At 47.8% G+C, this 23,595-nt stretch overlaps 1 protein-coding gene across 4 annotated transcripts in view; it reads right to left on the reverse strand.

Annotated features, from left to right (window-relative positions):
• Positions 1 to 23,129, reverse strand: part of DUSP29 (dual specificity phosphatase 29) — a 36,232-nt gene extending 13,103 nt beyond the window's left edge. The window contains exons 1-2 of one of the 4 annotated variants that reach the window (XM_009458762.5): positions 22,968 to 23,129; positions 7,755 to 7,988 (exon numbers count right to left, since the gene is read on the reverse strand). In XM_009458762.5, coding sequence (XP_009457037.3) covers positions 7,755 to 7,954 — 200 coding nt within the window. In that variant the 5' untranslated portion in view covers positions 7,955 to 7,988; positions 22,968 to 23,129. Of the gene's footprint in view, positions 1 to 7,754; positions 7,989 to 22,504; positions 22,633 to 22,967 lie in introns of those variants that run through there. The other 3 variants (XM_521513.8, XM_054659710.2, XM_009458763.5) reach the window with 3 other exon arrangements.
• Positions 23,130 to 23,595: the final 466 nt, after the last annotated feature.

Raw genomic sequence — 23,595 nt, forward strand, 5'->3', positions numbered from 1 at the left:
CTTTATTTTACAAATAAAGAAACTGAGTCCCAGAACAATAAAATGCTTTGCCAAAGGCCACCCATAGTTGGTGGCCACCCACACACAGTGGGGACTGGGATGCTGTGCCGAGTCATGCCTGAGCCCTCCACTCCACGCTGAGCCTGCAGTTCCACTTGTGGCAGATTCAGACCCCTATCAAGTTAGAGGAATGAGTGGGGAGTGGGTGGCTACACCTTGTGTGAAGAAGACTTCCCCCGAACCCCAGGAATATCTGCAAGGTGGCCAGCCAGGCCCCACCCCTTCGACCCCTCTGCTGAGCCGGCAGAGTGAGCACCCTCCACGTCGCCCTCCTGTTTGTGGCCTTTTCTCATCAGGCTGCAGTGGCAGGGCCACCTTTCCCCTTCCCTGGGCTGCTGAGCAATGAGGACTTGGAATTACCAGGCAGCCCACTTGGTGAATCCCCTTGAGCTAACCTGGGATTGAGAAAATGCTTTAGTGATTTTGAAACCCGCAGGCCCAAGGAACTTTGATATGGCTGCCTTCTTAGGCCTTAGGTCACCTCCCTGGAAGGCCTAGGAGGGCAGGCCCTCCTTCCAACACTCTGCCCTGGGTCATGATAGAATTCTCATGGGAGAAATCTGACCCAAGGTTGTTTTCTCTCCCAAGGCTTCCCCTAGGATGGGGGACCCTGGGTGGCAAGGCACAGTGACTGTGCTTTACCTTCCTCATACACTGTGAATCGAATTTCCAGAACCTGCCTGATTTGTCATAGTTCAAACTTGATGAATGTACTGGGCACCGTGAGACATGTTTTGCTTGCATTAACGCATAGAATCCACATAGGCGAAGAAGCTGAAAGTCACAAAGCCTGAGTGACTTGCTCAAGGCCACACAGAAACCAGTGTTCAGTCCAGACACTGTGGACCCAGAGCAGATGCTTGGCCGCTCCACCTATCTCCACAAAAAGGAGCAAGGAAAAGAGTGAGCTTCATCTTAGAGCTAAGTATGCCCCCCTGCGGGCCCAACAGTCACTGGCCTGGGCTCCAAGGATAGATAGTAGCTTTGGCCATCCCAGGACATCCATCCTTACTCCTGGGTCCTGACCTCCTTCACTTCCAGAGCCTTGGTACTGGGCTTTCAAAAATCTTAGGTGCTTTTAGGGAAAGGAAAAACCTAACCGAAATGTAAATATCAAATTAAAACTGAGGCTTTGTACATGAGGAACCAGCTTGGAGCTTTTGGCTGCTTTGGGCAACCCCTGCAAAGAGACCAAGAAACACAGGCAGCCTTGCCTGCTCACAGCCCAGCTTATAACCTTTGCATGGCTGCATTGGCGGTAGAGTTAATTGCTCTTGCAATAAGCGTCTGTGAGTCTCATTAACCTTGTTAAGTGAGTGTCACAGAAATCAGGGACAAGCACACAGCATGCTGACTTGAGGCTCCCTCCCTCAGCTGGGGGTGCAAGTCTCACACACCTGTGTGTGCTTGTATTGGGGCTCGATTAGGCACAGTTGGATTGAATTAAAAGGGCAGTGACATTTTCCATTTTCTTGGTTGAAAGAAGCAAGTTCAAGGTCAAACATCAAGGAGGCAAGCATATTTTATTGTCTAGCACTCGATTAACTAGAACACGTCAGTTCTGCTCAGACACTCAATGGTTTTCTGAATAAAGTCCCTTGGCCGTCATTCACCCTTCCATGAGCTGGCCCTGACCTACCCTTCCAGATTTCTTTTTTGTTAACTATAATATTTGCATTTGTCTACTTTTTTTTTTTTTTTTTTTTTTCTTGAGACGGAGTTTCGCTTTGTCACCAGACTGGAGTGCAGTGGCGCGATCTTGGCTCACTGCAACCTCCGCCTCCCGGGTTCACGCCATTCTCCTACCTCGGCCTCCCAAGTAGCTGGGATTACAGGAGCCCGCCACCATGCCAGGCTAATTTTTTTGTATTTTTAGTGGAGACAGCATTTCACCGTGTTAGCCAGGATGGTCTCAATCTCCTGACCTCGTAATCCGCCTGCCTCGGCCTCCCAAAGTGCTGGGATTACAGGCGTGAGCCAACGCGCCCGGCCACCCTCGGCTAATTTTTGTATTTTTAGTAGAGGCAGGGTTTTGCCGTGTTGGCCAGGCTGGTCTCGAACTTGTGACTTCAAGCGATCCACCTGCCTCAGCCTCCCAAAGTGTTGAGATTACAGGCGTGAGCCACCACGCCTGGCCAACTATTCTTCAAGTTGAGGAAAAGGTAAAATAACCTGCCCAAAGCCAATGCACCTGACCAGGAGGCTGTGCCAGATGGCATTATTGTTAGAACGTTTGCAGCCCCTCTGGCTGCGCTAGTTATACTTTCCTGCCCCACTGACATGAGGCTTTGGCGTGGACTTGCTTTTGCCAGTGAAATGTGGGCAAAAATGGCACTTGTCACTTCTAAATCAGCTTATGGTTTGCTAGGTCTCTCTTTTCTCTCTGCTGCAAGGCTGGCAAGATCCCAAATCAGGGCTGCTCTATCAGCCTGGGTCCTAGAGTAAAGTGGCCGGGAGCGCAGCAGAGCTGGCCCACCATGGACTGCAGTGTGAGTGAGAAAGAACCATTGCTGTGGCTGGCCACCAAGATGTTGGGGTGAGCTATTAGACTAGCACAGCTAATCGAAACTGACCACACAGCAGTAGAATTTGGCTTAATCTCAGACCTTCTGAAAGTGTACCACATTCATCCCCTATATTCCAGATGAATCCCCCTGCTTTTCTCACCTCTGTAGCTATTCCCATCCTGCTTCCTCTGCCTGGAATTTCTTTGAAATCCTACCCATCTTCAAAAGTCGAGCCTAGATCCATGTCTTCTGTGATCTTTCTCAGATCCATAATAGCACCAAGCACTTACTGAGCATTTACTACTTGCCAGATACTACTCTAGCATTTGTTTGATTTCATTTAACCTTCACCCAGTGAGATAAGTCCCATTATTGTTGCCATATAAGGTGAAGAGAGGTAAAATAATTTGTCCAAGGTCACACAACTGGTAATTGGCAGAGCCAAGACTCAAACCCCATGCTCCTTCCCCTCCAGTACTCACTGCTGTTTCTGTTCCCTGTTACATTTCTACACATCTCCTCCCTCTCCCCTCCTCAACTCTGAAACAGCTTCTTTACCTGACTGACCATGTTTTATTTTTTTGATCTGGATTTGAGTATAAATTTTACCCCTTTCTGGTGGTGAGAACTTGGGCCGGTCACTTGATTTCTCTGAGCCTCAGTGTCTTCTTTTTTTCCCCCGCAGCTCCAAGCAAGGTGTCCAGTAAAGGGTTACTGGCTGACTGAATGAATGAATGAACTCTCTGAGCTGTGACTTGTCCATTTGTAAAATGGGAATAATATTTGTAAAATGGTTCCTCCTTTATAGGGTTGTTGAGGAGTCTAAATGATGCCTAGCACAAGGCATGACACCTACCACCTAAGAATTCAATACAACTTAGCTATTATTATTATAAGCCATAGGAAAGGTAAATACAGTATATAATATACAGAGAAAAAGCTTACTTCTCACTATGGGGATTGGAGGAAGCTAGCTTCATGGCAGAAGTGACTTGAATGGACTTTGAAGAATGCATAGGATCTGGACTTGGACATGAGGTGCAGGGAAAGACATTTTAGACAAAGGGAACAGCATGGATAAAGATACAGAGACAGTTTAAGTCTTAAAATCTTAATCTTTCCTCAGTTGTACCATTTCTAGGGTCAGATCTAAGGAAATAATTCTAAATATAGAAAAAACATTATGTGTAAAGATGTCCACTGCAGTGTTGTTTATAAAAGTGAAAACATAAAAATAACTGATATGCCCAACAATAAGGAAGTAGTTAAATGAATGCTCTTCTGTTCATCTGATATATTGTCATGTCTATTATAATTAAATATATAAGAAGTAATAAAAGAAAATGTTTATGAATGATGCTATGTGAGAAATAAGAGAAAATGAATAATCATTATAGTTACAATTATATAAAAACAAATTCCAAAACCAAAAGTAATATTCGGAAAGTCTAGGAGGAAATATACCACAATATTAATAGGAGTATCTTTGAAGTAATGGCCTTTGGTGATTGCTTTGGGATATTGAAAGCAATCTTTCTTACATTTATCATTTTTTTATTATCATAGCTAAACTTTACTGAGCACTTCCTATGTACTAGGCAGTGCACTATTTTACACACATTACCCAACTTAATCCATACAGCCCTATAAGGAAGGTTATCTTATTAGCCTCTTACCAATAGGGAAACCGAGACTTCTCTATTTACACAATGAGCATATGTTACTTTTTTTTTTGAGACAGGGTCTCACTCTGTCACCCAGACTAGAGTGCAGTGGCACAATTACAGCTCACTGTAGCCATGACCTCCTGGGCTCAAGTGATCCTCCCACCTCAGCCCCCCAAGTAGCTGGGACTATAGGTACGTGCCACCAAGCCCAGAAAATTTTTAAAAATTTTTGGTAGAGATGGTGTCTTGCTGTATTGCTCAGGCTACTTGCAAACTCCTGGGCTCAAGCAATCCTCCCACCTTGGCCTCCCAAAGTTACGGGGTTACAGGGGTGAGCCATCATGCCCGGCCTATTACTTTCATTATAGGAAATATTTACTACATTTATTTAATATTTTGTTATTAAAAGACTAGAGATGTCAGTCCCTCTTTTTTTTTTTTTGCTACTTCAAACAGTGTTATAATAAGCATTGCTGCACATATTTTCTCATTATTGCTACTCTTATTTCTGTAAATTACATTTCTTAAAGTGATATTTTGGGTCAAAATATATGTGTGCCTTTTTTATTTTGAACTAATTTTAGACTTACAGAAACGTGCAAATATCACACAGAGATTGGCAATAAAAAGGAATCAAATACTGATACAAGTACAATTTGGATGAACCTGGAAAACATTATACAAAGTAAAAGAAAGCCAGGAACATATTATAATATTCCATTTATACAGAATGTCTGGAAATCAGTAAATCTATAAAAACAGAAAGTAGATTGGTGGTTGCCAGGGCCTGAGAGGCAGGTAGGGAATGGGGAGTGACTGTTTAGTGGGTTCAGGGTTTCCTTTTGAGGTGACAAAAATGTTCTGAAATTAGAGAGTGGTGATGTTTGCACAACTCTGTAAATATAACAAAACCTCTGAATTGTATACTTTAAAAGGGTGAACTTTATGGTCTATGAATTATTTCTCAATAAAGCCAAATTCAAAGAAGAAAACCTTAGAGAGTTTCTATACACCCCTCTCCTTCCTTCCCCTAATGTTCAGAACTGAGAAATTGTAGGTAAATTGTGGCACAGCTAACTACAGATTAATAAAAGTATACAACAGTATGTATATATAGTATGGGGTTTTGTTTGTTTTGGAGACAAACTGTTGCTCTATCCCTCAGGCTAAAGTGCAGTGGCACAATCTTGGCTCACTGCAGCATCGCTCTCCTGGTCTCCAACAATCTTCCTCCCTCCCCAGTAGCTGGGACTATAGGTGTGCACCACCATGCTGGTGCTTTTTGTTTTTTGTGTTTTTTTTGTATAGACAAGATCTCACTATTTTGTCCAGGCTAATCTCCAACTCCTGCCCTCAAGCGATCCTCCTGCCTCAGCCTCCCAAAGTATTGGGATTACAGGTGTGAGTCATAGCACCCAGCCTATGATTCATTTTTAATTGCTTAAAAAATATATAGGCCTGGGTGCAGTGGCTCACACCTTTAATCCCAGCACTTTGGGAGGCTGAGGCAGGTGGATCACCTGAGTTCAGGAGTTGGAGACCAGCCTGGCCAACACAGTGAAATCCTGTCTCTACTAAAAATACAAAAATCAGTCAGGTGTAGTGGCAGGTGTCTGTTACTCTTGCTACCCAGGAGGCTGAGACAGGAGAATCGCTTGAACCTAGGAGGTGGAGGTTGCAGTGAGCCGAGATTGCGCCATTGAGGGACATCTCAAAAAAAAAAAAAAAAAATTAGCTGGGCGTGGTAGTGCATGCCTGTAATCCCAGCTACTCAGGAGGCTGAGGCAAGAGAATTGCTTAAACCCAGGAGGTGGAGGTTGCAGTGAGTCAAGATGGTGCCACTGCACTCCAGCCTGGGTGACAGAAGGAGACTCCATCTCAAAAAAAAAAAAAGTAAACCCTTTATATGTGTGTATATGTTTCCTTATGTTGGCAATAGCCCACACAAGGTAGTAGAAGTATGCAAGTAAATTTAACACTGGTTAGTCAGGGGTAGAATTAAGAGGAGACAAAGGGAGATTATGCAGTTTGTCTTTATAACCCTCTACCTCATTTAACCTAGTATAATTAAGCATGTCATATTTGTAACTTTTTCAATTAAAAAAAAGAAAGACGAAAGGCAAGGGATGCTTAACCTGGATCTTCCTATGGCTAGACGATTATCTCTAGGTATTAAGCAGCAAGATGTGTATTAAAATCACATATAGGCCGGGCACGGTGGCTCATACCTTTAATCCCGGCACTTTGGGAGGCTGATGTGGGCAGATCAACTGAGGTCAGGAGTTGGAGACCAGCCTGGCCAACATGGTGAAACCCTGCTTCTACTAAAAATAAAAAATTAGCCAGGTGTGGAGGCAGGTGCCTGTAATCCCAGCTACTTGGGAAGCTGAGACAGAGGATTGCTTGAACCCAGGAGGCAGAGGTTGCAGTGAGCCGAGGTCAAACCACTCCAACCTGCACTTCAACGCGGGTGACAGGGTGAGACTGTCTCGCAAAAAAAAAGAAAAGAAAAAGAAAATAAATACAATAATATATGGAGGGGTCCTACAGCATCTGCTCCTTGGTGAGATGGAACATGGCTGGAGTCCGGGAGAGTGGAGGGAGGAGCAGTTAAGAACAAGCCTCTGGGTTGGGCAGAGCTGCATTTTAATCCCAGCTCTCTGCCACCGACTGAGCTGTGGGACTTGGGCCAGTTATTTAACTGCTCTGTGCCTCAGTTTCCCTATCTTTATAATGGGAGTAATTAGCTTCTATCACTGGGTTATCAGGAGAGAAAAATGAGATCAAGCATGCAGGATGCTTAGCACAGTGCCTGGCATACAGTGTTCAAGAAAGGATAGTCGTTATCATTATTAATATTATTTACAGTAGGTGCATCTCAGTTGTGTAGGGAGTGGGGAATGGTGGTTATAAAAATCTAAAGGAGGTGACAGTGACCTAAATTTAGGCTCCCATACTTCCAGGCATATATTGATGTGTTCCTGCACCATCAACCTAAGAAATGATTTTATTCTTGAGGGTATTATAGCTAGCTAAAATAAAAGACTACATTTCCCAAGCTCCCTTGCAGCTAGGGGCAGGGGAAGTCTGGGATGGGACTTTGCTTTCAGAAGATGCCCTTCTGCTCTTTCTTTCCCTCCACCCTCCTGCTGTCTGGGTCCTAGAGTTGATGGCTGGGGTCCTGGCGGCAATCTGGGACCCTGCAGCACCTGGAGGGAAGAAGCCACGTCCCCAGGACAGTGGCGCAGAAACACAGGAGTCTGAGTCCCTGATGACCCTGCAGTGGCCGTGCCAGCCCCAGCCCACCTCCCTCTGCACTTATATGTGAGAGAGAAATAAACCTCTATCTTGCCTAAGACTTTGTTTAGGTTTTCTGTAATGTGAAGGTAAGCCCAGCCCTAACTAATTGAGTTCTCACAGAACTACAAATTCCAAAGCCCACGGCTAGGAGGTGGCACAGGGCGTGGCCTGGGGAGGGGCTGCTGCCTGCTCCCAAGCGAGCCTGGGCCTGAGCACTTACTCATCACCAATGTAGAGCTTGGGCCAGACCTCGTTGACGTGGGTGTACTGGGGACTGCCCTTCCAGAAGAGCCGCTCCAGCTCAAAGGCTCCAGGGGTGCAGTAGTCCTCCTCCTCCCCTTCCTCCTCCATCTTCAGCGACAGCCTCTTGGCAGATGAGTAGGCATTCTTGAGGCTTGTCTTCACTTCTCCAGATGTCATTTTAGAGCCAAGGGATTTTCTCTCCTTTCTGCAGCTGGTTATGAGAGAGAAGCAGGATGGGGGTTAGCAGGGGACACTGAGGCAGGGAATAAGCTTTACAAAAAGAGGTGGGAATAAGCTTATCTTAAAATTTGGCAAGAGTTTCCCCAACCTGCTATGCCCCGGCTTCCTCTTCCCAGGCCACACAGGTAAACAAGGAAGGCCATGATGGCAGTTAAATGACACTTCCCCAATGTTCCAATCTTTCTAGAGAAGGAGAGCTGGGGTCCTCGGACGTGGGCCAAGGCGGGCTCTGGAGCTAAGAAATCCTGCAAGCAGCCAGTTCCTTCCCACCTTTCTTTAGACTTTACTCCTTTGGTTCCTACTTTTTCCTTTATCTGACTGAAACCTACTGGTTTGGGCCATTTGGGACCCAAAATAGGAAGGCCCAGAAGATCCCTGACATTCCAGGCCTGTGGCCCTCTCAGTGTCTGCAGGGAGCCATCAGCCAGTGGAAAGAGTACATCGCCAAGGCCATACCTGCCCGGGCCTGGGTCTGGGCCACACGCACATCAGCAGGACTTCAGAAGCCTTGAGAGGGGAGGAAACCGGCTGCATGAGGGTTAACCTGTCAGAAGAGCTGAAGGCAACGCTCACGCTCTCACACTGGGAGCCTGGCCATCACTGTGTTAACTTACCAAGGGAATTGGAAGAGATGCCCCAAGATAGAAAGCTGTGCCTCGAGACTGAAATGTGCATTTGGAGAGCTTGTTAGGCTCTGCCAGTGGAATGTGGGAGAGGACTTTCCATTGTCCCCAAGGAGAGGAATTTGCAGTGGAATTGGACAGTGATTGTTTCCTGAGCTGAGTAAATGATGCACCTATGGTCAGCCTGGGAAAGGAAATTGTGTTCCTGCTCTGAGACTGGAGAGAAGGAGGAAAAGGTGGGAAGACCATGGAGGTTAGTGACTGGGAGGGAATGCTATTTGTTTATTTATTTGACAAATAATTATATAACACCTATTGTGTGCCAGACACTATTCCAAGTGCTTGATGATTGTAAGCCCATTTAATCTTAACAACACTGAGATAGGGTTATCCTAATACCCTATCATTAGCCCCATTTTACAGATAAGGAGGATCATGAATTGAGGCTGTCTGTAGCACAGGGTCTTAGTGTCAGGGGGAGGGAGATGGGAGGTGCAGTGTGAGGAGGGGCAGGCCGGGGATGCAGAGAATGTAGGAAAGGGTTCATGGCTTCAAAGACCATTAGGAACATGTCAAAGGGACTCAGAATACAACTTGAAGAAGCTTCCACTTATCAAAAATGGAACAATTTGAACATGAAAAATACAAATAATTCCAGTGGATCAAAACACATCAAACACTTAGGTCATAATAATACTGAAGGCCGGGCGCGGCGGCTCATGCCTGTAATCCCAGCACTTTGGGAGGCCAAGGCGGGCAGATCACCTGAGGTCAGGAGTTCAAGACCAGACTGCCTAACATGGCGAAACCCCATCTCTACTAAAAATACAAAAAATTAGCCGGGTGTAGTGGCGGGTGCCTGTAATCCCAGCTACTTGGGAGGCTGAGGCAGGAGAATCACTTGAACCTAGGAGGCAGAGGTTGCAGTGAGCTGAGATCGCACCACTGCACTCCAGCCTGGGCAACAAGAGTGAAACTCCATCTCAAAATAATAATAATAATACTGAAAACAGTCCGGGAGCAGTGGCTTATGCCTGTAATCCCAGCACTCTGGGAGGCTGAGGTGGGCAGATTGCATGAGCCCAGGAGTTCAAGACCAGCCTGAGCAACATGACAAAACCCATCTCTACAAAAAATGCAAAAATTAGCTGGGTGTGGTGGTGCATGCCTGTAGTCCCAGCTACTCAGGAGGCTGAGGCTGAGGTGGGAGGACCACTGCAGCCCAGGAGGCCGAGGCTATAGTGAGACAAGATCATGTCACTGCTCTCCTGGGCAACACAGTGAGACCTTATTAAAAAAAAAAAAAGAAACCCAAAACTTATTATGCACGGTTGGAAGATGTTTGGGAACCAGCTCCTTATTTTGAAGATGGATAGATAAAGGAGAAGAATCTGCATGTATTGCTCCTCTCTTTTACAAACTATATACTACTGGGTTGATACGGGAAATGTTCTTTTATAGAAGTATTCCAGATAATGAATAAAGAAGGAAGCACCATTTTACACCACCTGAGGAGCTGCTGCATCCAGAGACTAAGCATAAACTGCCAACCACGTACGAATAAGAAGAGATGATCAGACATTACATGCCTTCGAATAGAAGAGCACACCACCATGGCGGGAATCATCTCACCAAAGAGGTCTATATCTATCAGCCAACTTGCTGGAGATTCCTAGGACAGTTACGTTATACCACAGGGCCTTATCTTTTAGAAAAACATACTGAAATATTTGCTTCAAAAATAATATAGTTGGAAAATATAAATAATATAATGTTGAGGCAAGGTATTGATGTAGGTGTGAATGAGATGGGCTGGCTATGAGTGATGGTGATTGGGGCTGGATGATGGTTATAAGGTAGTTGTTTCTCTTTTTTCCTTTTTTAAAATAGAGATGAGGTCTCACTATGTTGGCCAAGCTGGTCTCGAACTCCTGAGCTCAAGTGATCCTCCCACCTCAGCTTCCCAAAGTGTTGGGATTACAGGTGTGAGCCATCACACCTGGCCAGTTGCTGTTTCTCGTCAGGTGTGTTTGAAATTCTCCATGATAGAAATTTAAAAGGAAAGGGTTGAGACCACTGCTTTGGGGAATTGGATTCTCCCAAGTCCATAGCAGATGACTTAAAGGATCACTAGCTAGCCATGAGTGTCTGTAGGGATTGTGGGAAGCCAGGGTTTGTGACTTCCTCCAACAACTTCTTGCTTCCTGGTGAAGTGTGGAGAGGGCAATGGGCAGCAAAGGGGACCCTCCTGTGAAGTCTCTCAAAGTGTGGTCTGAAGACCACCTCTGTCAGAGTCACCTGGCACTAACCAAAAATACAGATATCTGGGCTGCACCCTCGTAGGAGCGCAGGCATCTGTATCTCAATGAGCTCCCAAGTGAGTCTGACGCTTAGTAAAGTTTGATAATAATTGTCTGAGATGTGGCTAGAGAGCCAGGGTGCTGCGGAGTCAAGGGAAAGGTAGTGAGGGTGCTCATTCGAAATGCCTCCCGCTGTCCCAGTGGGGTGGGAGGCCCAGTCTTTGGCCCAGAATGCAGCTGCAGGCTGGGAGGAGAGAGGACCTTGCTTCGGGGCTCCTGAGTGTTGCTTCTCTCTGTAGCCTTGGTGTCTGGCACGTAGGAGGTGCTCAGGAGATATGGGTTGGATGAGGAAGTGGCTTGGTGAATGAATGGAATGAGTGAATGAGTGACTGAGGGGTGAAGGAATGATTAAGGGCTGTGAGGCCTGTGCAAGGGGCTCAGCAAGAGCTGCTAAGGCAGGACTGAGCCTCCAGGCTGATTTGGAGGAGGGAGAAGGTGAGGGGACTGCAGGCGCAGGGTGGGCTGCCCTCCCCCACGGGTGGTCATTCAGGCCTAAACTCTATTCTGGGGCCTGCCTGCTGTGTTTCCAGTCAGGAAGGAAGAAATTATTTTAAGGAGTGGCCAGAAATCTTTCTCACAGAAACGAGCCCAGACCCTTCAGTCCCCTAAGAGCATACGTAGTTATAGCTCTCCTTGCTTCAGGCCCACAGTGTCTAAAGGTGTGAAGCTCAGCCCGTCCATGGCACCCACTCTTCTTGTTCGAAGTGAGTAGAAGCTGGGCACCATACACCTAAAGGTGGTTTAGGCCATCTTGAACTCTGCCTGCGGTTAATGGAAGCCTCAGAAGAGGTGATTTTCGGGAGACGCTAGAGTCAATTCCATTCTGAAACCTCTGTCTGCCTCCTTTGATCACTGAAGCTGACCTCACCCTTGGTGAGGCCTTTCTTCCTTCATTACACTGTGGAGGGAACCATCCCCGTCTCCATCTCTGTGCTGAAAGCCTCGGCTGGATTTCCAGACAAAAGAGGAAGTGGTGCGGTCTACCCCGAGGAGCTTGGCACGCAGAGTGAGCCCTGGGATCTATTATCCTCCAGCATGCAGATTTGATGGGGAAAGAGAACAAAGTGTGGAACTGTCCAGAAACCACAGACCTGTAATCTTTCCAAATCCTGAAGGCGGCCTGTGTGCACCCTCTCTGCATGGCTCCCAACTCTCTAATTCTCAGAGAGGCCAGGAGCATCTGTTTCCCAGATCACAGCCAACATGGAAGGGAAGACAAATCTGTTCTGTTTGGTTTCCATAGATTCGACCCAGAGATTAACTGCCAAGGTCTCAATGACACACACAATATCAATCACAGGCTAAATGTCATAATGAGAGCTGGGCAGGCTGTCAAGAGAGGCCTCCAGGTTCCTGTTACAGTTTCATATTTAAAGATTTGGTCCCAGGAAATCAAATGCTGTCTCCGAGACGACTTGGCCTACATGCAATGGCAGCCTGTCTCCTCCTTAAAAGGTGACAAACTCAGGCTCCTTCAGGGAGAGGCCAGGCAGATAACATAGAGGAAGGAAGTGGGTTGGGTGTTAAAAAGTAAACAAACAAAAACCTGGCTGTTGGCCTCAGGCAAGAGACATTAGGGAGTGGTGGGGAGTGTGGCACACCAGGGAACATATGCCTCCATTAAGGGGGCAGCAGCTGGCCGTCCCATGTGGGAATGCAAGCCCAGATTTTCTGGTAATTTTATGATCCTCATAGATTGTTGTGAGAAATCTATTGATTTTTAAATGTAAGCCCCGGTAATAGATGCTATCCTTGCCCTGTTACAAGGATAGCATCTACTACAGGTGCCTACAGGTGCCTCCTCAGCTCAAGTCACTGCAGCAGAAGTGGACAGTTCTTTATACATAAAAGCCTTCCTACCTCAGGTGCCTGTTTTCCTGCTTGAGGGCATTTTCTAGTCCTTGTGCTGGTCAGGCCTGCAGTATGTGGAGTTAACATCCCCCAGAAGTTGTCGCCAATTAGAGGCAGGAGTTGGTGGATAAACATCCCCACTTCCTCAACCCTGAGTGGACCACTTTTGAAATATGTCCTGCACAGTCTCCCGGAGGCTGGCCCGTGTGTTGGAGCTCCAGTTGCCCAGAGTGGGACTCTGCTCGCTTACACATCCTTCACTGGTTCTCCTCCCTCCTGGGTGCTCTGCATGCCACACCGTGCTCCCGGGAGCACCTCTCAAATAAACAACATGCACCCAAACTCTAGTCTCAGGGTGTGCTTTTAAAGGAAACTAAACCAAGGTACAGCTAATTTAAAAACATTTAAAGGTGAAAGACACGGTATACATATATCAAAACATCACATGGTATCCCACAAATACAATTATTATTTGTCAATTAAAAATAAAAATGTAAGGAGAAAAGAAAAAACAAAGCTACCATGATAACAGAAGATGCAAGAGGCCGAGCAGTACTTGACCACTAAGGCCTGGAATGCCATTTCCTTCCATGAAAGTGACCTTGCCTTTGAAGAGCTATCAGCACAGGGACTCCTCATTAACTCAGACTCTAGTTCAGACTTTTTTTTTTTTTTTGAGATAAGGTCTCACTTTGTCACCCAGGCTGGAGTGCAGTGGCACAGCTCACTGTAGCCTCAAACTCCTGGGCTCAATATCCTCTTACCTCAGCCTCCCAAGTAGCTGAGACCACAGGTTGCACCACCACACCTGGCTAATTTTTTTTTTAAGTTTTTTTGTAGCCGGGCACGGTGGCTCACGCCTGTAATCCCAGCACTTTGGGAGGCCAAGGCAGGTGGATCACAGAGTCAACAGATCGAGACTATCCTGGCCAACATGGTGAAACCCCGTCTCTACTAAAAATACAAAATTTAGCTGGGTGTGGTGGCGCATGCCTGTAGTCCCAGTGACTTGGGAGGCTGAGGCAGGAGAATTGCTTGAACCTGGGAGGCAGAGGTTGCAGTGAACCAAGATCGCGCCACTGCACTCCAACCTAGTGACAGAGCGAGACTCCGTCTCAAAAACAAAAAACAACAACAAAAAAAGTTTTTTGTAGAGATGGGCTCTCACCATGTTGCCCAAACGGGTCTTGAACTCCTGGGCTCAAGCGTTCCTCCTGCCTCAGCCCCACAAAGTTCTGGGATTACAAGCATGAGCCACTGCACCTGGCTTATTTCAGAATTTTCTATTGCAAGGCTTGCATTTAGTTAAAGGTTTCCTTTGCCCAAGTAGGAAAGGTTTTAATCTGAATTTGAAACTGTAATTTGACACCATTATTTTACTTTATGCGTAAAAAAACCCAAACAAGCAAAAAACTTTTTATAGTTTTTTTTTTAACTAGAAAAAAAATACATCAAAATGTCAATACCATGGGTGACTTTTTCTTCTGTTTCCTAATTTGGGATTCTTTTAATAAATAGTGATATTTTATAATAAATAACCATGTGTATATTTTTAAACTGTGCTGGCCAAACAGAACAGTCTTGGCAGGAAGCTGCTTGTGACTTCTATTTTGCGATTTCTACCCCATCTCACTTTCTCCTGGGACCTGGCACTGTCACTGGCCCCAGCAATCACTGAAGACCCTCAGATCTACATGTTCCATCCTCCCTGAGCTCCAGTGCCTTCTTTGACAAAAATGGAGCTAAAGTTAGAGGGGCAAAATGCTTTTTAAACAAACAAACAAAAAAACAAAAAAACCTCAAGCTGAACTCTTTTGCTTGCTAAGGTGGCAGATGGGAGAAGCGGCCTGGAGAGATGCATAATTCATTTCAGTGGGAAAATTAAAATCTCTAAGTAGAACCCTTGAGGCTGCAGAGATTGGCTAGGGAGCAATGCCTAGGAATGAGAGCATGTGTCAGGAAAGAAGGCTTATCTTTTTTCTTTTTTTTTTTGAGACAGAGTCTTGCTCTGTCGCTCAGGCTGGAGCTCACGGGTTCAAGTGATTCTCCTGCCTCAGCCTCCGGAGTAGCTGGGATTACAGGTGCCCGCCACCACACCCGGCTAAATTTTGTATTTTTAGTAAAGACGGGGTTTCACCATGTTGGCCAGGCTGGTCTCAAACTTCTGACCTCAAATGATCCACCCACCTTGGCCTCTCAAAGTGCTGGGATTACAGGCATGAGCCACCGCCCCCAGCCATCTTAATATTTTGAAGAGCCACATACAGGCTTCTTGCTTAACAGAAAGCACAATTTAAGGATTTTTTTTTTTTTCCATAGAGACAGGGCCTCACTCAGTTGCCCAGGCTGTGGTGCAGTGGTTCAATCATGGCTTGCTGCAGCCTCAATCTCCCAGGTTCAAGGGATCCTCCCACCTCAGCCTCTAGAGCAGCTAGGACTGCAGGCATGTGCCACCACACCCAGCTAATTTACTATTATTATTATTATTATTTATTTTATTTTATTTTATTATTTTATTTTTGTAGAGATTGTCTTGCTATGGTGCCCAGGCCTGTCTCCAACTTCTGGCTTCAAGTGATCCTCCCATTTCAGCCTCCTGAAGCACTGAGATTATGGGTGTGAGCCACTTTGGCCTATTTGAGGGTCCCTTTGATGGGAAAAACATGAGTTCTGCAGCATGGCCCAGAAAGAGGTGGAGTGAAACAAAGAGAACTAAATTGTTCTGTACAATAAAGCAAGAGACTTTTGAGTTTCCTAGAACATTCTAGAAGGAGTATGAGGGGGCCCTGTGGCAGGCAGGACTGAGGAAAGGACCAACTGGGGCCAGAGACCACCAAGTGAGGAGTTTCTGGGGGGAGGAATAGCCACGGGATTACTGAGAATGGGGGTTCCCAACCTTCAACTTGGCAGTGCCCCATAGCTGTGGCAGCCCTCTCATTGGGACCCTAACCCTTCAACAGAATTGTTACACACAACAGCCATGTTCTCGGTGACTCCAAGAAATCAAAGGGAAAGAGGATGGCGCTGGCAGAGAGAGAAAGCAGAAGTTTGTGAAGCAGCAGATACAGAACCATCCCCTTCTTGTACAAAAATAAATTTCCCCAAAATATTAACACTGGCTACATGCTCGTTTTAGGGTGACGAAATTATATGTGATTTTTGTTTTCTTTTTTTAAAGTAACCATCTTTTCTAAATTTTCTGTGCTAGACATGTTTTACTTGAGCATATGGAGGGAAAAAAACAAAATTCCATGAAAGTTCTATTTTAGAAGTGTTGTGCACGGAGTAGAAGCTCACCCAAAACCCCCAGGCCGAGGCAGGAAGGTGGCCCTCAGGACAAGGTCTGACCCTGCTCCTTACATCTCTCCAGTGGCACCGAGTGCCTCGTGTCAAGTGGGAGCCCCCCGAAGGCTCCTCCCCGAGGCTGCCCATGGCAGAAGTCAGGGCTCCGTGGTGTCAGAAGGTCATCCTAGCCGCTTGTGCCTCCTGAGAAAGCAGGAGGAATCTAGGTTTTGTGGATCTTGAAGCTTATTCAATTTCTTTTTTCTTTTTTTTTTTTTTTCTTTGAGACAGAGTCTTACTCTGTCGCTCAGGCTGGAGTGCAGTGGTGCAATCTCAGCTCACTGCAACCTCTGCCTCTTGGGTTCAAGCAATTCTCCTGCCTCAGCCTCTCCCAAGCAGACACGACTACAGGTGTGTGCCACCACACCTGGCTAATTTTTGTATTTTTAGCAGAGATGGGGTTTCATCATGTTGGCCAGGCTGGTCTCGGACTCCTGATCTCAAGCAATCCGCCTGTCTCGGCCTTCCAGAGTGCTGGGATTACAGGCGTGAGCCACTGCACCCGGCCTGAATTTCTTTAAGTAAAAGAAAACCAAATAGGTATAGGGCCTTGGAAGCGGCTGGTGCAAGTGCGGGGTTCTGAAGCTTGGGGTAAATCCACCTCGGAGTAGCGGGGATCTTCCTTCCCCTCTGACTTCAGATGAAGAGGGCAGCCCCCCTCCCCACCCCATCCCTTACAGTGTCAGAGCCAGCATCATTGACTCTGCTTAGCTTGGTCTTAGTCTAACTCAGCTGACATGGGGGTGCTCTGGCGGGTCACGAGAAGCTTATGAGGAGTGGCATCGTTCCCTCCTTGACTTCCCCTCAGAAGTTAGGCCTGGCCCTGACTCCAAAGCTTTACTGTGTATGCGCCTGTGTAGGGTTGGGCTGGGCCAGGCCAGCATGGGAGAGGATCGGAAAGGGGTGTGCTGAGCTAAGCCAGGGAGGTCTCTGCCTTCTAGAGGTTTTTAGCTGAGTAGAACAATTTATAGTGTAAACATTTTAAAAATTCTCCTCTCCCTAGAGTTCAAGACTAGCCTGGGCAACATTATGAGACCCTGTCTCTATAAGAAAATATTTTATTTTATTTTATTTTATTTTATTTTGAAACAGAGTCTCACTCTGTCGCCCAGGCTGGAGTAAAATGGTGCAATCCAGGCTCACTGCAACCTCCGCCTCCCAGATTCAAGCGATTCTCCTGCCTCAGCCTCCAGAGTAGCTGGGATTACAGGCGCTCACCATCCCGCCCAGCTAATTTTTGTATTTTTAGTAGAGATGGGGTTTCACCATGTTGGCTAGGCTGGTCTTGAACTCCTGACCTCAAATGATCCACCCCCATCAGCTTCCCAAAATGCTGGGATTATAGGCATGAGCCACTGCACCTAGCCTTCTGCAAGAAAATTTTTAAAAATTATATACATATAACAGAAAAGTTACCACCTTAGCATTTTAAAATACAGTAAAGGCCGGGTGCAGTGGCTCAGGCCTGTAATCCCAGCGCTTTAAGAGGCCGAGGCGGGAGGATTGCTTGAGTCCAGCAGTTCAAGACCAGCCTGGGCAACATGATGAGACTCCCGTTTCTACAAAAGATAGAGAAAAAAATAGCTGACCATGGAGGTGCATGCACCTGTGGTCCCAGCTACTTGGGAGGCTGAGGTGGGAGGATCGCTTGAGCCCAGGAGTTTGAGGCTGCAGCGAGCTATGATCATGCCACTGCACTCCAGCCTGGATGACAGAGTGAGAACCTTCTAAATATGAAAAATCCTCCTCTCCCTTCGAAGGCATTCTTTATCTGTGCCTGTGTGTAGATCCATTGCATTTTCATGTTTCTAAAGCATGGAGCTCATGGAGAAAGCTGGTCTGTGTTTAAGTGCCTGTGTACCACGTTTCTTCCATGACACCACCCAAGTTGGGCTTGGATATGCTTGGAAAGAAGGGGGAGAGTAAAAATGTTATTGTGGTTGGGTGAATTACTCTATTAGGAGAGTAATACCTACTGCTAGGGTACGTGGGGAGGGGCGGAATTTGGCAGCAGTGTCCATATGTAAATATGTACATATTTTTAACTTAGTACAAGTTAGTGCTTGTCTTTATGCATTTTAGATATACAAAAATGATCCCAACTAGGGAATGAAGTAAGTGGATTTTTTTTAAAAAGAAAACTTGGACGTAAAAACCCAGGAATTTTTTGTGGCCTATAATTTAATTCCTAATGTATCAGACATATTCCAAGTTTAACAGATTTTTTTTTCTTTTGGATTCTGGCAAGTATGTTAACAGGAGGCAATTATGTGAATTAATATAAAATCTTTTTATTAAAAAATACAGAAGAGCCTTCATTTTAAAAGTAATTTAATATTCCTTCTCTGATGGTGTTGATGTCATGAACTTGTTTGATTAACTCTTCAAATGGTTTCAAAGCGCTTGGGGTTGTAATTTATGAACTTCTAATTGATTTCCCCAATCTTGGTTTGGCAGAGGCGGGCCTCCCGGAAGCCCTGAGGAGGCTGGAGGCCACACTCAGCTTCCTTCTCAGACAAGGGAGCTGGCCGGGATGGACTTTCTCTAGCGGCCAGGGGAGAGGGAGCTCTGGCACTGGAGACCCAGACCGTGATGTCTGACCAGGCCCGTTGTGGTTCCTGAATCCTAAGCAGCTGGGCCTTCACTCCCTCTGAAGATGTGTGGAAACACCACAGGCGGTTTCACAGGAACCATTTCCCACCGGGCCTCACCTCAGAACAAGCCTTCCTTGTTCGGGGAAGGGCAAGACTCCGGAGGTGCAGCCCTCACCATGGTCCTGCCTCTCCACCACTTCCTGTCCAGGCCACTTATTCGTCACTGGTCGTGTCTCAGATGCTACACAGAGGACGCTCTGGGCCTTGGGAAGGCGAGGGGCTAAGGCTGCCACCTCTTAAATCTGCCACCCACAAAAGCTCGCAGAGAAATCAAGGCCTTGGCTGGAGCCAGGGAAATGATTGTGTTGCTTTTATTGTGTGCCCAGTGATTATCTACTCTCAAAACCTTCTAGATAGTGGCTGGGCACAGTGGTTCACACCTGTAATCCCAGCACTGTGGAGGCCAAGGAAGGCGGATCACTTGAGGTGAGGAGTTTGAGACCAGTCTGGCCAACATGGTGAAACCCTGTCTCTACTAAAAATACAAAAAAAAAAAAAAAAAATGAGCTGGGCGTGGTGGTGTGTGCCTGTAATCCCAGCTACTAGGGAGGCTGAGGTATGAGAATCACTTGAACCCAGGAGGTGGAGGTTGCTGTGAGCCGAGATCACGCCACTGCACTCCAGCCTGGGTGACAGAGTGAGACCTTGTCAAAAAAAAAAGAAAGAAGAAAGAAAGAAAAGAAGGAAGGAAGGAAGGAAGGAAGGAAGGAAGGAAGGAAGGAAGGAAGGAAGGAAAAGAAAGAAACGTTCTAGATAGGGAATAACTGCCTCCACTTTACAGATGAAAAAATGAGGGTCAGGGAGGTTAAGAAACAACACACCAAGCTAGTAAAGGGTGCAAATAGGACTCAACCCAACAGCCCCACATCCCAACCCACCACAATAGATACTTCACTATATTCTTGGTCACAAAGTATAAGCTCCTGAGGGCATGCCTGGGCCTCTCAATGCTGTATGCTTCCCTCCCCAGAGTGGAGCACAGAGTCACGTAAATTTGCAGCAAGCAGCTCTTATGGGCCTTGGAATCTCACTACCTGGGCTTCGGCTTCCTCATCTGTCAAATGGGGATAACTTTCATCTCACTGGTTGCTGAATTAAATGAGATAATCTAAGCCCTTGGCACATCCGCATGGGCTCAAAGAGGGTTTCAGGGAGCAGAGACAAGGAGGCGGCCTGGAGGGTGGGTGGGGAATTCCCAGCTGTACTGGGAGTTGTGTTCCCAACCGAGAATAGGAAAGAGTGGGTGGAGCAGTTTGGCCGGGGCGGAGGTCTCGGTAGGGAAGCTGTGGCGGAGGAGATGGACTCATGTGAGCCTGAGCATTGTCCTGTGGGTGACAGGACCCATCGCCTCCTGTGTGACATGCAAGAGAGTAGGAGAAAGGACTCTCCCCAGCTAGTCAGCCTCTGGTCGCTGTGTCAGGCTGCTAGGAGATCTGACCCCCTCGTTACTGTGGAAGGGGTAGGCCCAGAAACGTGAATGGTCACGAGAAGAGGAGATTAAAACACCATCTGCTCCGAAATCAGGCCGAAGAGGACAAACAGCTGACTTCTGGCCCAGGAACCTGGAGTGGCTGTTTCCAGGCCGGGCCTCCCTGAGAGAGGGGCCCTGGCTGGAGTTTAGGGGTTGAGAGGAGTAGGAGAGTGAGACGCCACCAGGCCTCTACCCCAATGAGAGGCACCAGAGCAAAGGGGCTACACCCCCAGACTCTGAGGCACGCTGGGTTCTGGCCTCTGCCCCTGTTTAGGCTGCATGACCTTGGGCAGAACACTTAGTATTTGTGTCTCCGTGTCCAATCTGAAATGGGGCTGTGCTGTCCATCCCTCATAGAGCTGCTGCAATTCTGAGGAATAAATGATTCCTGCTTGTCAGGAAAGCTCTTGGAACAGTGCCAGACACATAGCACAGGAAACACCGCCAGGCCTCGAGGCCGCAGTGTCTGGGGAAGGCTTGGTGGAGGCTGCTCACCCCCACCCTGGTGGACTCAACTGGGCCTCCCTGGGGCTGCTGGAAGATGCTCACAGCCCAGCCCCTGGCCTCAGGGCCTCGCCTAAGCCCCTCATCTACTGTGGGGTCAACAACAGCCACGGGAGTGCCACCCGCAGACAGGACCAGGTTCCCACCCAACCCAGGTGTCAGCCATGACTGAAATGTCCCCAGTAAGGGCTCCAGTTTGTCTGATGGCAGAGGACCACTGGCTCTCTCCTCACCCTCAGCGCAGATCTGCCTTTGCCCATGAAGATCCTTCAGAGCCAGGTGAGATCCCGATACCGGAGGAGGGCCGGGAAGTGCTGGGTAGAGAAAGGCAGGTCCCTGGCCAGGGCTCCACCCCCACAGACCTAGGTGAGGACAGGCACTCCTGCCTTCGCACCCAAATGTTATATTTTCCAAGACTACCCTGGCCCGCCACACCCCAATCCTGTGCCTATAAAAACCTGAGACACACAACCGGCTGGACATACTGAGGAACACATAGGCAGAAGACACAAGCGGCTGGTTGTCAAAAGCGCGCCGGCAGAAGATCACGCCGACAGGCACTGGCAGGCCTGCAGGCCATCGACAAGCGGAATGATGCGGAGTTTGGCCAGAGCGGTTGGAGGAGAAGAGTCGGCTGCTGAGTGGCCCAACTCCAGGGAAAAACCGTCTCCCTTCTGGCTCCCCCATCTGCTGAGAGCTACTTCTACTCAATAAAACCTTGCACTCTTCTCCAAGCCCACATGTGATCTGATTCTTCCCCTACACCAAGGCAAGAAACCCCAGGATACAGAAATCCCTCTGTCCTTGTGATAAGGAAGGAGGTCTAATTGAGCCAGTTAACACAAGCCGCCTATAGACAGCAAACTAAAAGAGCACCCTGTAACACACACCCACTGGGGCTTCAGCTGTAAACATTCACCCCTAGACACTGCCATGGGGTCAGAGCCCCACAGCCTGCCCGTCTGTATGCTCCTCTAGAGGTCTGAGCAGCTGGGTACTGAACAAGCGAGCCACACCCCCATCGCATGCCCTGTGAGAGGGACAAAAGAACCTTTCCTATTTCACTCCCACTAACTCTCCTCAGACCCACCCCGTGTCCACCCCAGCCTCCATGCCCAACGCTCCTTCCTTGTTAAGAACTCAGCTCAGAAGCCCTTCAAGTGTTGTTTATTAATGTCAGAGTCCTTGGATTTGTCGGTGTGACCAAATGATATTCTCATGATGAGAACAAGGAGGGATCACAAGCTAAAGGTGGGGGCAGCGGAAAAAACATCCAGGGCCAGGGACCCTCAGGTGCTGGCGGCCGTGAGTGTGGCAACCTCTCCAGACATCCTCCTCGTGCCCTTCCTCCTGCTTGCTGGAGCATTTTCCACTTTCCCGAACAATCAGAGCCCCCGGGCCCAACTGTTCTTGGGTTCCAGGCCCATGAAGGGACCCCTGGGGTCACAGCACAAGGGCACCAGGGTCTAATGGGAGAGCCCTGGTCTGAGACGCAGGCCCATCCCACTTCCTGCCCACACGCGGTGCAGCCTACACTCTTGGTCCAGTGGCTCTGATCCTTCATGACCCAGCCCCACCCCCCATCTCTACCACGGCAGCGTCATCCCCAACCCCATCCTCCCACCAGGACTGAGAAATGCTCCCAAACCCGCCACTCTGTCCAAATGACGCTTTTATGTTACCTGGGACACAGGGAGAATTCTCATCCCTGGAGCTTTAAGTACTTTCTTGTCTTTGATGCTGCCCTACACAGGATCCGAGTCACTCCAGTCACTCTCTCTCGCCCCCGAGATTTCTCCCCCTTTACTGGCTAAATGGACAAACGTAGAACCTCGTTGGAATGTGGAATATGATACAATACATCCAATGCTTCACAAGGGCTCGATGAGCTTTAATCCACCCCATTATCCTTTAGAAATGGTCATTGAACTGGAAGTTCAGATTTGGAGAAAGGGAAATGGAGAAAATTCCATGGTGTCTCTCGTAAAAGGACAGCAAGAAACCTTTCACACTAGAAGGAGGTCGGCTATTCCCCACAGCACCAGGAACAGGGTGGAAAAGGGGCTTCTAATCCCCACACCCAGGCCCCCAAAGAACACGTGGGTGAACCCAAGGGGTGCCGGCCTCCCCACCCAACGGCCTTACCTGGGTGTGCCGGGGCCTGGCCGCGTCAGGAGGTTCTGGTCCGTGGGGCATGTAGCAGCCGCACGCCCAGCCACCCCGACTGGCAACAGAGGCCTATTTTTAGGGTCAGATCTGCTGACGCTGACCTTGCGTGCCGTCCAGTCTAAGAGGAGACCTATGACATCTGCTTGCAAAATGATTTTCCAGTGCGACCTGAAACCCTTGACTTAGGAAGCCCTGTACCTGAAGCCTACGTGCTTGTCCCCGGCCCAGCCACAGAGGCAGGACATGTGGCCACCAGGGCAGGGACAGACAGGAATTTTCCAACTTTGTTTTCCTGGGATGGACGAAGCCAGGTGTCTACAGGCCCTGCCCTGAGCCCTGTCCCAGAACAGCTAGAACAGGGGAGGTTTGCCCACTGGCACAGCTCTCTATTCCAGTCTTTTCTGAGAGTTTGTGGAGCTATCTCTGGGAGGCCAATGGAATGGATGCCACATCACACAGGGTAATCAATGAAACTCTGGGCAGAGTTTGTGCTGTGTGGCTTCCAGTGAGACCCCAGCAAGCACCCAACCATGCTGGGCTTCAGTGGGGATAATGATCATAATATCCTCCTCTTACATTGCTATGAGGACTGAATGAGATAAAG

The sequence above is a fragment of the Pan troglodytes genome, chromosome 8, assembly GCF_028858775.2.
Source record: "Pan troglodytes isolate AG18354 chromosome 8, NHGRI_mPanTro3-v2.0_pri, whole genome shotgun sequence".
In the NCBI taxonomy this organism is placed as follows: Eukaryota; Metazoa; Chordata; class Mammalia; order Primates; family Hominidae; genus Pan; species Pan troglodytes.